The following is a 15,134-nucleotide window of genomic DNA, read 5'->3' as shown; positions in this document are numbered from 1 at the left end:
CCAGCAATTGACACATTTTTTTCACTTTTAATACCTGTCTGATATTTTGTTGCATTGACATCACAGTTGCAAAGCTATAGACTTTGGGTTAAAAATTAAAAACTAATGTTTAAGCACTTGGTACAGTGCCTGCTATAGAGTATATATTAATTTATTATTAATAACATATCTATATACTTACTTAGAAGCATGATCAACTATTATTAATAACATATCTATATACTTACTTAGAAGCATGATCAACCGAATTAATTAAAACCTTTCAATTAGAATAGATTTCTATTTCGTATGTTTCTTTTTTTTAGAGTGGCTCAAAAAAATTATTTATTTTTATTTTTTTAACATAATTTATTGTCAAATTGGCTAACATACAGTGTGTACAGTGTGCTCTTGGTTTTGGGGGTAGATTCGCGTGATTCATCGCTTACATACAACACCCAGTGCTCATCCCAACAAGTGCCCTCCTCAATGCTCATCACCAAATTTCCCCTCTCCCCAACTTGCCCCATCAACCCTCAGTTTGTTCTCTGTATTTAATAGTCTCCTATGGTTTGCCTCTCTCCCTCTCTGTAACTATCTTTTCCCCTTCCCTTCCCCCATGGTCTTCTGTTAAGTTTCTCAAGTTCCACATATGAGTGAAAACATATGATATCTGTCTTTCTCTGAATGACTTATTTCACTTAGCTTAATACTCTCCAGTTCCATCCACATTGCTGCAAATGGTGTGATTTCATTTTTTCTCATTGCCAAGTAGTACTCCATTGTATATATAAACCACATCTTCCTTAACCATTCATCAGTTGGACATTTAGGCTCTTTCCATAATTTGGCTATTGTTGAAAGTGCTGCTATAAACATTGGGGTATATGTGTCCCTATGAATCAACACTCCTGTCTCTTTTGGATAAATTCCTAGGAGTGTTATTGCTAGGTCATAGGGTAGTTCTATTCTAAAATTTCTGGGGAACCTCCATCCTGTTTTCCAGAGCAGCTGCACCAGTTTGCATTTCCGCCAACAGTGCAAGAGGGTTCTCGTTTCTCCACATCTGCGCCAGCGTCTGTTGTTTCCTTAGTTGTTAATTTTAGCCACTCTGACGGTGTGAGATAGTATCTCAGTGTGGTTTTGATTTGTATTTCCCTGATGTTGATGACATTGAGCATCTTTTCATGTGCCTGTTGGCCATCTGGATGTCTTCTCTGGAAAAGTGTCTATTCATGTCTTCTGCCCACTTCTTCACTGTTTGTTTTTTTTCAGGTGTTGAGTTTGGTAAGTTCTTTATAGATTTTGGATACTAACCCTGGATATGTCATTTGCAAATATCTTCTCCCATTCAGTCAGTTGCCTTTTAGTTTTGTTGATTGTTTCCTTTGCAGTGCAGAAGCTTTTTATCTTGATGTGGTCCCAATAGTTCATTTTTGCTTTTAATTCCCTTGCCTTTGGAGATGTGTCAAGCAAGAAATTGCTGCAGCTGAGGTCAGAGAGGTTGTTTCCTTTTTTCTCCTCTAGGGTTTTGATGGTTTCCTGTCTCACATTTAGGTCTTTCATCCATCTTGAGTTTATTTTTGTGTATGGTGTAAGAAAGTGGCCTAGTTTCATTCTTCTGCATGTTGCTGTCCAGTTCTCCCAGCACCCTCTGTTAAAGAGACTGTCTTTTTTCCATTGGATACTCTTTCCTGATTTGTCAAAGATTAGTTGGCCATACATTTATGGGTCCAATTCTGTCTTCTCTATTCTATGCCATTGATCTATGTGTCTGTTTTTGTACCAATACCATACTGTCTTGATGATTACAGGTTTGTAGTAGAGGCTAAAGTCTGGGATTGTGATGCCTCCTGCTTTGGTTTTCTTTTTCAACATTACTTTGGCTATTTGGGGTCTTTTGTGGTTCCATACACATTTTAGGATTGCTTGTTCTAGCTTCGAGAAGAATGCCAGTATAATTTTGATTGGGATTGCACTGAATGTGTAGATTGCTTTGCACAGTACTGACATTTTAACAATATTTATTCTTCCAATCCATGAGCATGGAATATTTTTCCATTTCTTTGTGTCTTCTTCAATTTCCTTCTATATGTTCCTTTACTTTATCCATTATAATTTTCTTTGAACAAATATTTCATTTCCCAAATTGAATTAAAATCCAAATATTCAAATTCATCATTGGTGGGAATGAAATCACCTTTTCATCTTTTTTTTGGTGTTTATTTATTGTTGCTATGTCAGTAAGCAATTTACCAATTTTTGTGTGACATTATACTCTGCAACTTTGTTCAGCTAACTTTATTTTCATCACTGACTTCATTTCTTTTAATAGCTTAGCTATTAGATATTTTGGAAAAAAAAGGTATGTTTTTTTTTCTTTTCTGATAGCCATTGCCAGCATTTTTAGCTAAATATTAAATAAGGAATGAAAACAGAGAACATCCACATTTTGTTCTTTTTAAGGAAAAAGTGTAAGTCTTCAATGAACATAATGTTGACTCATTTTTATTCTATTTTATTTTAATGTTTATTTACTTTAGAGACAGACAGACAGACAGAGTGTGAGTGGAGAAGAGGCAGAGAGAGGGAGACACAGAATCTGAAGCAGGTTCCAGGCTCTGAGCTGTCAGCACAGAGCCCGATGCGGGGCTTGAACTCATGAACTGCGAGATCATGACCTGAGCTGAAGTCAGACGCTTAAGCAACTGAGCCACCCAGGAGACCCAGCTCTTGTTTTTAAATACACCATTTGTCAGGGTGCCTGAGTGGCTCAACTGGCTAAGCATCTGATTCTTGGTTTCAGCTCAGGCATGATCTCACAGTCGAGAGATAAGAGCCACCATGTCAGGCACTGCACTGAGCATGGAGCCTGCTTAAGATATTCATATTCTCTCTCTCTCTCTCTCTCTCTCTCTCTCTCTCTCTCTCTCTCTCTCTCTCTCCTCCCCTCCCTCCCTCCCTCTTCCCCTTTCCCCATTCTCTCTCTCTCTCTCTCAAAAATAAAAAAAAAAGAAAAAGAAAGCACATTTTCTTCATTGGAGTCAGAAGCTCCTAGAAACTATTTAATAACTTTGTATTCCTTTCTCTGTTCTTGTTATATGCATGCTCTCTAATTATTTTTGCATCTTTGGGGCTACTGTATATATGTAGGTAGCCATCTACTTTATTTGATAAGATATTTTAGCCTCTAATTGAAAATAATGGTCCACTTAAATATGAACCGTTTTTTTAAATGTCTATTTACTTATTTTTTTGACAGGGAAAGGGTACAAGCGGGGGAGGGGTAGAGAGAAAGTGAGAGAGAGAATCCCAAGCAGGCTCCATGCTGTCAGCATGGAGCCCAATGTGGGGCATAATCAACTGAGTCACCCAGGAGCACCTAAATGTAAATCTTTTGCACTAGCAATTAACATGGCTTCATTCTAATTTTCATTCTCATTTGTTTGTCAAAATTGACATTGTTTATCAATTCTTTTTTTATCAATTCTTTTTCAAAGAATCAATTAAAAGACTTCTGCTTAAATTCTTTTTCTGCATCATTTGTTTTTAGTTTTATTATCTGTATTTTAACTTGTTTCCCCTTCTAAATTATTTAAGCAAAGTTCACTATGGTTCAATCACTGGATAAAATTAAACATGAGGACTCCAAAGTCAAAGACAAGCACTTTCTCCAACCCTTGGGCTCTCACAAAACAGGTCTGGTATTGAAGCCAACACAAACCTCAGAGCTGCTGTGGTCACCAGAGAGAGATTCAAGCCATTCTGTGTACTGGCTGCCCAAGGACCAGACCTCAGTGAATAGATGTATGAGTCTAGGTATGTATGGATGGGTGACCTAAGTGAATAGATGTATGAGTCTAGGTATGCAGGGCAGTGTGTCCTGCAGTGTGGAGCCTGTATCTACAGGGGTCTGAGGGTTTGGCATTCGGTGGCTTACAAAGATGGAGACAAATAGTATCAAATCACATGGTGAGAAATTGATTCCTTTTTGAGTTCTCCCTCAACCCTTCAGACTACCTCTCTGAGAAATACTCAAGTGCCATTTCTTTAACTCCTCCCCTAGGACTTTACATTCTCCTTTTTTAACCAAGAAAAGGTAGGTTTCAGACTCAGAACTCTCTACAGGTAATAGCATCTAGCTAAAATTCAGCAAGTGATATTGTTTTCTTCTGTATCATGGAGTGCAAATTTTCATTTTTAATAAATGAATTCCACTTAACAAAATTAGTGAGTTAAATAACAGTATTAAGGAAACAATACAGGTGATAAGTTAATATGAGTGACGTCTGAGAGATAGGAGGTTGATATCAGGTGAAGGAGGACTATATTTAAGGTCTCACCCAATCTCAAGGACATATGGTCACAAAGGGGAACATTAAGAACAGTTATCCCTTCATTCAACAACTACATAAAAACAACTGAGTGTCTCCTTTAGTCCAGGCATGGTTCTAGAAACTGGGGATGCAATAATACATAAAAATAAAGTTCCTGCCCTCATTGGCTTATATACTAGAGAAACAGAATGATAGATGGATGATAGATAGATAGATAGATAGATAGACAGACACACAATAAATGATGCTGAGAATAAAAACAAAGCAAAACAAGGGGGAAGACAGAAAGGGGCACTATTTTAGATAGGTGGTTGCAGGAACCCTGAGCAGAGATCACATTTGAGCAGAAATTGGAATGAAGTAAAGGACTGAGGGAAGAGAATTCCAGGCAGTTGTATAACAAGTACAAGGGCCCTGAGGTAGGGACATGTTTGACATGTTCAGGTTGGGTAAGAAGGCCCTGATGGCCAGCCTATGGAAAGTGAGGGGGCAACAGAAGGAGGTGAGATCAGGGGAAGTGCAAAGGTCTGGGTCATGCATAGCCCTGAGGATTTGGCAACGACTGTGGGTTTTGTCCCAAGCGAGATGGGGAGCCATTGGAGGATTTTGAACAGAGAAATAACAATCTGACTCATATTTCTTAATTTTCCCTCTGGTTGCCTTGTAGAAACAATGTCGAGGGTAGGGTAAGGATAGAAACAGAACCCAGCTAAGAAACTATTTTTAATAATCTGGATGGAAATAATGATTGTTTGGGCTATGAAAGTAGCAGGGAACAGAGAGAAAAAGTACCATTGGATATATTTCAAAGTCAGAGATGACAGAATTTGCCAACACACTGGATAAGGACAGTAAAACAAAAGAGGAGTGAGAGGTGGTGCTGAGGTTTTGGCTTGAGCAATTAAAATAGTAAGATGAGGATGAATGAGGTGGCAGCAGGCTGGAAGAAGGGAAGATCAATGGCACAGTTTTGGACAATCTGAGATGCCTATTGGACACCTAAATGGACATGAGGAGTAGGCAGTTAGACATACCTAGGTTTGAAGTTCAAGGGGGAAAATCCCAAACTGGAAATAGAAATTTGGATGGCATTTGAAGCTTTGGGACTACTGAGACCACTTCAGGCATGAGTGTACAGAGAAGAGATGGGGCTTGAGGAGTTAATGGCACATCCCAATTGGTGCAGGTCAGAAGGATGAGAAGGACATTAAGCAAGAAACCAGTGAGGCAGGAGAAGGATGAGAAGGACATTAAGCAAGAAACCAGTGAGGCAGGAGAAGGATGAGAAGGACATTAAGCAAGAAACCAGTGAGGCAGGAGTTTCAAAACTGTGCTTTGAAACCCAGTGGAGAGCATATTTCCAGACGGTGGGAATGAGCAACCATGCCAACTATGGCTTTTCGTTTAGTAAGATGGAGCCTGAGAACCAACCTGAGATGTGGCAATGGTGGCCTTGACCAAGGATGTTTTGTGGATTGTGGGGAAGCCTGAGAAGGGGGCTTCATGAGTGAATGGGACGAAGGAAATGGGGAATGTATCCTGGCCACAGTTTGAGGACTTTTGTGGAAAGGGGGAGTAGAAAGGTAACATGATAGCCCCAAGGATGGAGGGAATGTGGGTCAAGAGTGGATTTTTAAAACTGGGTGATGTCTGCATGCTGACAGGAATGATTCAGAAGCTAGGAGAAAACCCCTTTTCATTTTAAGTTAGACTCTCTTAACTTCAGTTTTCTTCAAATAGGAGCACTTGGGAAGAGTACCTTCCTAACAAGTGGGAAGTTGTAACAAGAATTTTTTTTTTTTCTCCCACATCTCTGGGGAAGTGGAGGCTTGGAAGGAAAATAGGATGGTGCCACTCTGGTTTGAAAGGAGTATTACGCCAGGAAGGGATAGAGCTTTTGCCACTACACACACTGCTGGTCCCAGTCTCAGAGGAGATTTCTCTCAGTACACCCAGTACAGATGATTCTCCCCACCATGCCCCTGCCCCACCAAGCTGCTCAACATACCTCTTCTCCTGCCCCAGTGCTGGCCATTCCAGGAGGCCCTGACCCAAATGCCCCAAGTCTAAGTTCACCTGGTAGTGCTTTTTTGGTCTTTTGGAGAAAATCAAAGCAGTGAAATTGAAGGAGGACATTTAGCTTCCACACTAAGGAACAGCTCTCTCAACACAGGCCAAGAACTCAACTGAGATCTGCAACAGACCAAAATCTCTATCCCTCCTTTACCCTCCTCAGCTGCACTGGTAAGTTCCTTTGCTCCTAGCAGGCTCTTTCTTCCTCCCCCGTTCATGCTCTGTCTCTGTCTCAGAAATAAACACTAAAAAAATAAAATTTAATTTAAAAAAATAATAAATGTTTATTTTTGAGAGACAGAGCAGGAGTAGGAGAGGGGCACAGAGAGAGGGAGACAGAAAATCTGAAGCAGGCCCCAGGATCTGAGCTGTCAGCACAGAGCCCGACATGCGGCTCGAACCCACAAGCTACGTGATCATGACCTGAGCTGAAGTCAGATGCTTAACCGACTGAGCCACCCAAAGAACCCAAAGAACCCCTATGGTTCTTTATTTAATAGTGAGGTAACATCAGTTGCTCAGATCAAAAAATGAGTATGACAGAAATTTGGGGGCACCACTGAGTACCTGGCCATATGTCACAAGGATTCTCTTTTGAGGGATGGCAGATGGGGCTTTGCACCGTTCCAGATCAGCAGCATTTTGCTAGTGAATAATTAAAACCCTGACTTTGGGATCTGTTGAGACCATAAGACTCCCTAGTTGAAGCTTTTCCTATGGTAGGTGGAGAGCTTTCTTTGGAGTTTGTACCAAATGAACAGAAATGTGAGTTGGCCAGATGTGAGCTGAGGAGTTATATGAGGAAAAAAAGGGAGGCACGGGTGCCACCCCCTGCTTCATATAGCCTGTGCCTGATCTTATCTCCCAGCAGGACCAGGCAACCATGGAGGAAGAAAACTACACGAGTGCCTCTGAGTTCATCCTCCTAGGGCTCTCCAGCCAGCCCGAAAGGCAAGATCTGATCTTTGGGCTCTTCCTTGTCATGTACCTGGTCGGGGCAGCAGGGAACTTGCTCATCATCCTGGCCATTGGTTCAGACTCCCACCTCCACACACCCATGTACTTCTTCCTCAGCAACCTTTCCCTTGTGGATTTCTGCTTCATCTCCTCCACAGTCCCTAAGATGCTTGTGAACATCCAGATGCAGACTCAGTCCATTTCTTATTGTGGCTGCCTAACCCAGATCTACTTCTGCATTTTGCTTGCCAACATGGACAACTTTCTCCTGATGGCAATGGCTTATGACCGTTATGTGGCCATCTGCCACCCCCTTCACTATTCCACCATGATGAGTCTGCAAATCTGTGCCCTGATGCTGGGGAGCTCCTGGCTCATCGCCAGCCTCCACTCCCTGCTACACACTGTCCTCATGGCTCGGCTGGAGTTCTGTGCCAGCAACGTCATCCCTTACTTCTTTTGTGACCTCATTCCCCTGCTCCAGCTATCCTGTTCCAATACACAGCTCAACCAGCTCATGATTCTGCTGGTAGGGGGTTTGATTGTCCTCATTCCTTTCCTCGCCATTCTTGTGTCCTACACCCACATTGTGTCTGCTGTGCTTAAGGTCCCATCTACCCAGGGCAAACAAAAGGCCTTTTCTACCTGTGGTTCTCATCTCGCTGTAATCACCCTCTTCTATGGGACTATCACAGGGGTCTACTTGAGTCCCTCATCATCCCATTCAACTGACAAGGATTCACTGGCTTCAGTGATGTATATGGTGGTCACACCCATGCTGAACCCCTTCATTTACTGCCTGAGAAACAAGGACATGAAGGGAGCCACAAGAAAACTGTTCAGTATAAAGACTTTATCCTGTGGGCTGTGACAGCAAAGACCCCTCTTAGGGCCTTTGTGCTGGGAAGGGGATGAATTAGAGACAGGCTCCACATATAGAGGGCTAGAGAAACATAGACTTAATTGTCCTGGGTCACCATGGCCAGGAAGTCCTCTCATTTCTCCATAAGTAATTTTCAAGTTCCATCTTGGGCTTTGCTCAAACTGCCCAAACATGGTGAGGGGCATAACCTCTCTCCTAAAGACAGAACCACATAAACAGATGCAAATTAGCTTTGTCTGCAGACCTTCCAGAGAAGTCCATGTGAAAAAAGAATCTGTGGCTTGTGCTGATAGCCTGTGCCAAAGGGATGCCCTCTCACAGCTCCCATGCACCCTCTGTTCCTCAAATCCTTAACCTTCATGCATCCCAATTTCTAAACTCTTCTGCTGTACCCCCACTTCCTCAACCATCATCCCCACATTCTGGGTTGAATCTAGCTCTGGGGACAGACTTGATTGTCCTCAAAGCCATCCCACTCTTGGCCTTGGATGCTGCTGGGTAGGGTTCCATAGCTCTGTATACTCGCATTAGGGATGCTTACAGTGATATCTCAGCTGAACACCTAGACAGGCTGCAAGGGGTATGGTAGAACTTGATAGAGCATTACACAGAAAGTCCTAACCACTGACTTCTGGTTCTGGCCCCATAGTTACTGGCCATTTGACTCCAGTCCATCTGAAATTCACCATTCTACCAAACACACTGTGCTTTTTTAGTCTCTACTTTTGCTGTTCCAGTAGAGTCAACTTGCCCATTTCTATCAAATTTCCAGGTGTCCTTCAGGCTCAGATAAAATACCATACCCTTCGTGAAGCCACCTCAAGTCTCCCCAGCTGAGAGAATTTTCTGTCTCCTGGAACACCATATAATTGTAATGCTGATCAACCCTTTCATATCTGGCTTTGCATGATTCGTGTTCACCACAACTCCACTCCAAACAGGATGGTTGGGTCATTTTTAAATTTTATAAAAGCTCCTATTCATCTTAAGAAACTCATCCTCAGAAGACTTTATCAAGTGCCTGGTTTAAAATAATGACTCGGGGCACCTGGGTGGCTTAGTTGGTTAAGTGTCCGACTTCGGCTGAGGTCATGATCTCGCAGTCTATGAGTTCAAGCCCCACGTCGGGCTCTGTGCAGACAGCTCAGAGCCTGGAGCCTGCTTCAGATTCTGTGTCCCTCTCTCGCTCTGCCACTCACCTGCTCCTGCTCTGTCTCTCTCTCTCTCTTAAAAATAAATAAGACATTTAAAAAAGTTTTTTAAATAATGACTCAATAAAAGTATGCTGCTAATAGATGCTAATGATGACCATGACAATGGTGGCAAACACTGGGAAAAAAAACATTTACATTCTTTCTCCCCATGATTTAGTCTTAACCAATATGTTTTATATCTTCCTCTCCCCTTTCAAGGTAAAAGAGCTACCAATCTGGGAGGTCAGAGCCTAAGGAGTTCACTGGTGCATATTTTATAAAGGGCAGTATACCCTAGAGGGTTAGCATCCAGGAATGAAGTCCCCTCCTTCTAGCCTGGCCCCTGGTTAGTCCTCTTCTATTTGTGGTCTGCCTGGAATCCCCACTTGAAGCCCAGTCACCCCTCTCTCTCTCTCCACACCATGCCCGAGCACACGATCCTCAATTCAGATTTGGGGCTAAGAGTAGGAAGCAGGTAGGCCCATACTATTTTCCAGCTCACTTTTGATCACTGAGTCCACGATGGAGGTTACTGAGTATAACTCAGACACCCACAAAGTGGTACTCTGGCTCAAAGTTTGCTATTGTCCTTTGAGCATAGTGTTTCCTTGGGAACCTTCAAGAGTTGTAATGATTTGGCAGGAAAGGATTTAGGCTTTCTTGGGTCTCTGACCATAAAACCACAATAACAGCAAGAAAATCTCACCTCAAACCTATAAAAATGATGTGAAGAAAAGCCGATGTCAACATGGAGGGGAGGTCTTCCTTTAATATGGTTTTGCTACAATGGTGAATAATACAATGGTTTGGACCCAAGGTTAAAAAAAAAAAAAAAAGTGAACAAGAAAAAAAAAGAGGGGCAGTGCTGAATAAATATGAAAGACCTTCAACTGACCTTGCTCACTGGTGGGCTGTGAGAAGGCTCTCTGGCTCAGAGGCCTCTCTTCCAAGGAAGGGCACAGGATGAGATAATCCTTCTCTCATAGCAAACACCTTTGCAGACTGGCTCTATTCCTGGCCCAGAGACCGCTTGCTGAGGGGCAAGTGGAAAAGGATGTTCTCTTCCTCATCTTACACAGAGGTCAACTATAAAAAGTTCAGAAGCCCAGCCACCTTTACAGTCTTGGCAGCATAAGCCTAATTCTGTGAACTTATCAGACTGTTAATTTCTATTTAAAAAATAAAGTGTTAAATTCTTATGCCATACACAAAAATAAACTCAAGGTGAATGAAAGACCTAAATGTTAGACAGGAAACCATCAAAACCCTAGAGGAGAAAACAGGCAACAACCTCTTTGACGTCAGCCGCAGCAATTTCTTGCTCAACATGTCTCTAAAGGCAAGAGAATTAAAAGCAAAAATGAACTATTGGTACATCATCAAGATAAAAAGCTTCTGCACTGCAACAGAAACAATCAACAAAACTAAAAGGCAACTGACTGAATGGGAGAAGATATTTGCAAATGACATATCGGATAAAGGGTTAGTATCCAAAATCTATAAAGAACTTACCAAACTCAGCACCCAAAAAACAAATAATCCAGTGAAGAAATAGGTAGAAGACATGAACAGACACTTTTCCAAAGAAGACATCCAGATGGCCAACTGACACATGAAAAATGCTCAACATCACTCATCATCAGGGAAATACAAATTAAAACCACACTGAGATACCACCTCACACCGTCAGAGTGGCTAAAATTAACAACTCAGGAAACAACAGATGCTGGCGCAGATGTGGAGAAACAGGAACCCTCTTGCGCTGTTGGTGGGAATGCAAACTGGTGCAGTTGCTGGAAAACAGAGTGGAAGTTCCCCAAAAACTAAAAATAGAACTACCCCAAGACCTAGCAATAGCACCACCAGGAATTTATCCAAAGGAGACAAAAGTGCTGATTCATAGGGGCACACGTACCCCAATATTTATAGCAGTGCTATCAACAATAGCCAAATTATGGAAAGAGCCCAAATGTCCATCAACTGATGAATGGATAAAGATATGGTTTATATATACAATGGAATACTACTTGGCAATGAGAAAGAATGAAATCTTGCCATTTGCAACAACATGGATGGAACTGGAGAGTATTATGCTAAGTGAAACAAGTCAGTCAGAGAAAGACAGGTATCATATGTTTTCACTCACATGTGGAATTTGAGAAACTTAACAGAAGACCATGGGGGAAGGGAAGGGGAAAAAATAGTTTCAAACAGAGAGGGAGGCAAACCATAAGAGACTCAAATACAGAGAACAAACTGAGGGTTGATGGGGGCCTGGGGGAAAGGAGAAAATGGGTGATAGGCATTGAGGAGGGTACTTGTTGGGATAAGCACTGCGTGTTGTATGTAAGCGATGAATCATGGGAATCTACTCCTGAAGCCAAGAGCACAGTGTAAACACTGTGTTAGCTAACTTGACAATAAATTATATTTTAAAATTAATAATAAATAAGGTATTCAAGAAGAAAGGAAAAAATAGTTCTAGTATCCACATTTTTTTAAATAGCATTATTAAGTACCACCAGTAGTAAAGTGGAAGCATCTTCAAGAATAATGAGACCCTTTTCCCTCTTAGCACAAGGCGCTCACTCCCCACGCTCGTCTTTTCCTCCACTGCAGCCCCGTTCTGGGATCAGCTCATGCCATGGGTTTTGGAGACCTGAAAACCCCCACTGGCCTCCAGGTGCTCAACGACTACCTGGCAGACAAGAGCTACATCGAGGGGTATGTGCCATCACAAGCAGACGTGGCAGTATTTGAAGTAGTCTCCGGCCCTCTACCTGCCAACTTGTATCATGTCCTATGTTGGTATAATCACATCAAGTCTTACGAAAAGGAAAAGACCAGCCTTCCAGGAGTGAAGAAAACTTTGGGCAAGTATGGCCCTGCTAATGTGGAATGCATCACAGGAAGTGGAGCTACAGATAGTAAAGATGATGATGACATTGATCTCTTTGGTTCTGAGGAGGAGGAAGAAAGTGAAGAAGCAAAGCGGCTAAGAGAGGAACACCTTGCACAATATGAGTCAAAGAAAGCCAAAAAACCTGCACTTGTTGCCAAGTCTTCCATCTTACTAGACGTGAAACCTTGGGACGATGAGACAGATATGCAACTGAGTGCGTCCAAAGCATTCAAGCAGACGGCTTGGTTTGGGGCTCTTCTAAACTAGTTCCAGTGGGGTATGGAATCAAAAAACTTCAAATACAGTGTGTAGTGGAAGATGATAAAGTTGGAACAGATATGCTGGAGGAGTGGATCACTGCTTTTGAGGACTATGTGCAGTCCATGGACATGGCTGCTTTTAATAAGATCTTAAGTTCATTGTAGATAATTGCCCTTAAATAAAAGCTTGAAGACAAAAAAAAAAAAAAAAAAAAGAATGAGAATAGGGGCGCCTAGAAGGCTCAGTTGGTTAAGCATCCAACTTTGATTTCAGCTCAGGTCCTGATCTTACAGTTTGTGAGTTCAAGCCCCAGGTGGGGCTCTATGTTGACAGTGCAGAACCTGCTTGGGATTCCTTCTCTCCTTCTCTCCCTGCCCCTCCCCAACTTGTGCTCTCTCTCTCTCTCTCTCTCTCTCTCTCTGAAAATAAACTTAAAAAAAAGAATAATGAGAATAATAAATATCTCCTTTACAGCATTTTCCAAGTCCTATATAACCCTTTCACCCCGATACCTTCCTGTTCACAGTGGATGCCTTTTCCACACCAGAGGGCCATAGCTACATCCACTTAACAAATACAATTTGAGCTCCAATGACAATTCTGCACCAGGTAATATTGTAGGTACTGATATATCAGCAAACAAAAGAAAGTTTCTACCTTCATGCAGCCAATGTTCCAGGGCATGGGAGGAGAACAGGAAAAAAAAAAAAAAAACAACAAATATGCACATGTCAGAAAGCTGTAAGTGCTAAGTGCTATAAAGAAAAAGAAAAACATAGTCAGGTCAGGAACTAGCAACTGATAAGGAGTATAATTGTGGTAGGGTCTGTGCTTCAAGTGTCCATTGCTGAGAAAAAAAACACCCAAATTTAGTGGCTTAAAATAACAGCAATCACTGGGGTGCCTGGCTGGCTCAGTTGGTGGAGCATGTGACCCTTAATCTCAGGGTGGTGAGTTCAAGCTCCACATTGGGCATGGACCCTACTTAAAGGAAATAATAAAACAATAAAAAATAAATAATGCCTATCTAACCAGGGCTACTATAGAGGTTAAACAAATTCTTGTATATAAAATAACCTGTGATAACTAATAGTCAATAAATGTTAGTTAAAGCAATCTTTAAAAAATAACAGCAATCATTTATTTTCTCTCTCATATTTCTGGGGGTGACTGGGTTGATCTCAGCAATGCTCCCTCAGGGTCCATCATGCAGTTGTATACAAACAAGCTTGGGCTGGAGTTCTCCTGAAGGATTCCCCACTCATGTATCTAACGGTTGATGCTGGTTGTCAGTGAGGACCACAGTTAGGGCTGTTGTCGCTGGAGTGTAGCATGTCTGTGTGACATGGGCTTCTTCACAGCATGACGGTTCTGTTCCAAGGCCAGCATCCCAACTACTGTTTTTCATGACCTACCCTGAGGAGTAACATAGCCTCACTGCCTCCGTATTTTGTTAAGAGTCACTAAGGTCAGTCAATATTCAAGAGGAAAGGAATTAGACTCTATCTCTTAATGGGAAGAATGACAAAGAATTTGCAGACACATTTTAAAAATATCACAGGTAGTTAGGAAAGGTCTCTCAAAACAGAAACTCACATGAAGAAGAGATATAAAGTTGCAAAAGGTCTTGAGAAAATGGGTTCCAGACAAAGAGAACAAAAGCATAGCCCCTAAGAGGGAGCATTCCTGGCATGTTGGTCAATGTGCTCCAGGAAGAACTGTTAGTTAAGTAAGGTCTTTGGCTTTTATTCTGAGAAGGGAAGCCTTTGGAAAGTTCTGAACAGAGAAGTGAGATCATCTTATTTATATTTTCTAAAGATTGTCTGGTTCTTATATGGTGAAGAGACTATCAAGAAGAAAGAATAGAAGCATGCAAATTAATTAGAAGGCTGTTAAAGTAGTCCAAGAGAGATGGTGGCTCGGACCTGAACATGCTGGAGGTAATATTAAGTTGCCAGACTGTGTGTGGGTTGAAAGGAGAACCAGCAGAATTTGCTGATGGTGTGGATTCAGGGTATGAGAGAGTGTTGTAGGCTTTTTGGCCTGAGCAACTGAGGGAATGCAAGGTCTATCCACTAAGATGAGAAAAAAAAAAAAAGAGAGAGAGAGAGAGGTTTGGATGGTGGAGAGAAAACCAAGCGGTTGGTTTTGTGATAAGTTTGAGATGCCTATTTGATCTTCAAAGTGGGTAGCAGTATCTATGAGTTAGAACTCAAGGGAGAATTCAAAACACCCTGGAATCTCGCTTCCCCCCACCCCACCATGCCACTGAAACTGCTCTTACCAATACCACCAATGATTCTTTAAGTTGATAAAGCCAATACACATTTCTTTTTTTTTTTTTTTAGTGGTAAAATACATATAACGTAAATTTATCATCTTAAAGTGCTCAGTTCAGTGGCATACAGTACATTCACACTGTTGTGCAGCCACACCATCATCCCTCCATAGAACTCCTCACTTTGCAAAACTGAAACTCTCCACCCATTAAACACCAACTCCCCATTCCTTCTGCTCCCAGACCCTGGCAACCACTCCTCTACTTTCTG

General features: G+C 41.8%; 2 protein-coding genes across 2 annotated transcripts; both read left to right on the top strand.

Annotated features, from left to right (window-relative positions):
- Nucleotides 1–7,272: 7,272 nt before the first annotated feature.
- Nucleotides 7,273–8,217, top strand: LOC124519238 (putative olfactory receptor 1F12P). Its single transcript, XM_047089343.1, has one exon. It carries the CDS (start codon nucleotides 7,273–7,275, stop codon nucleotides 8,215–8,217), a length of 945 nt encoding a protein of 314 aa, XP_046945299.1.
- A 3,849-nt stretch (nucleotides 8,218–12,066) lies between these two features.
- On the top strand, nucleotides 12,067–12,796 carry LOC124519239 (elongation factor 1-beta-like). Its single transcript, XM_047089345.1, is given in 2 exon segments — nucleotides 12,067–12,529; nucleotides 12,532–12,796. Coding segments are annotated over 2 exon segments (681 nt in total). The 3' UTR covers nucleotides 12,750–12,796.
- The last annotated feature ends 2,338 nt before the right edge of the window (nucleotides 12,797–15,134 follow it).

Source organism: Lynx rufus, unplaced genomic scaffold (genome assembly GCF_022079265.1).
Source record: "Lynx rufus isolate CCGP_SWC_20201006 ecotype Redwood Valley unplaced genomic scaffold, mLynRuf1.p SCAF_27, whole genome shotgun sequence".
NCBI lineage: Eukaryota > Metazoa > Chordata > Mammalia > Carnivora > Felidae > Lynx > Lynx rufus.
This window is presented reverse-complemented; position numbering and strand designations above follow the sequence as displayed.

What these genes read in the sequence shown, in the direction of transcription:
- LOC124519238 (XM_047089343.1), top strand. Translation starts at nt 7,273, where the DNA reads ATGGAGGAAGAAAACTACACGAGTGCCTCTGAGTTCATCCTCCTAGGG.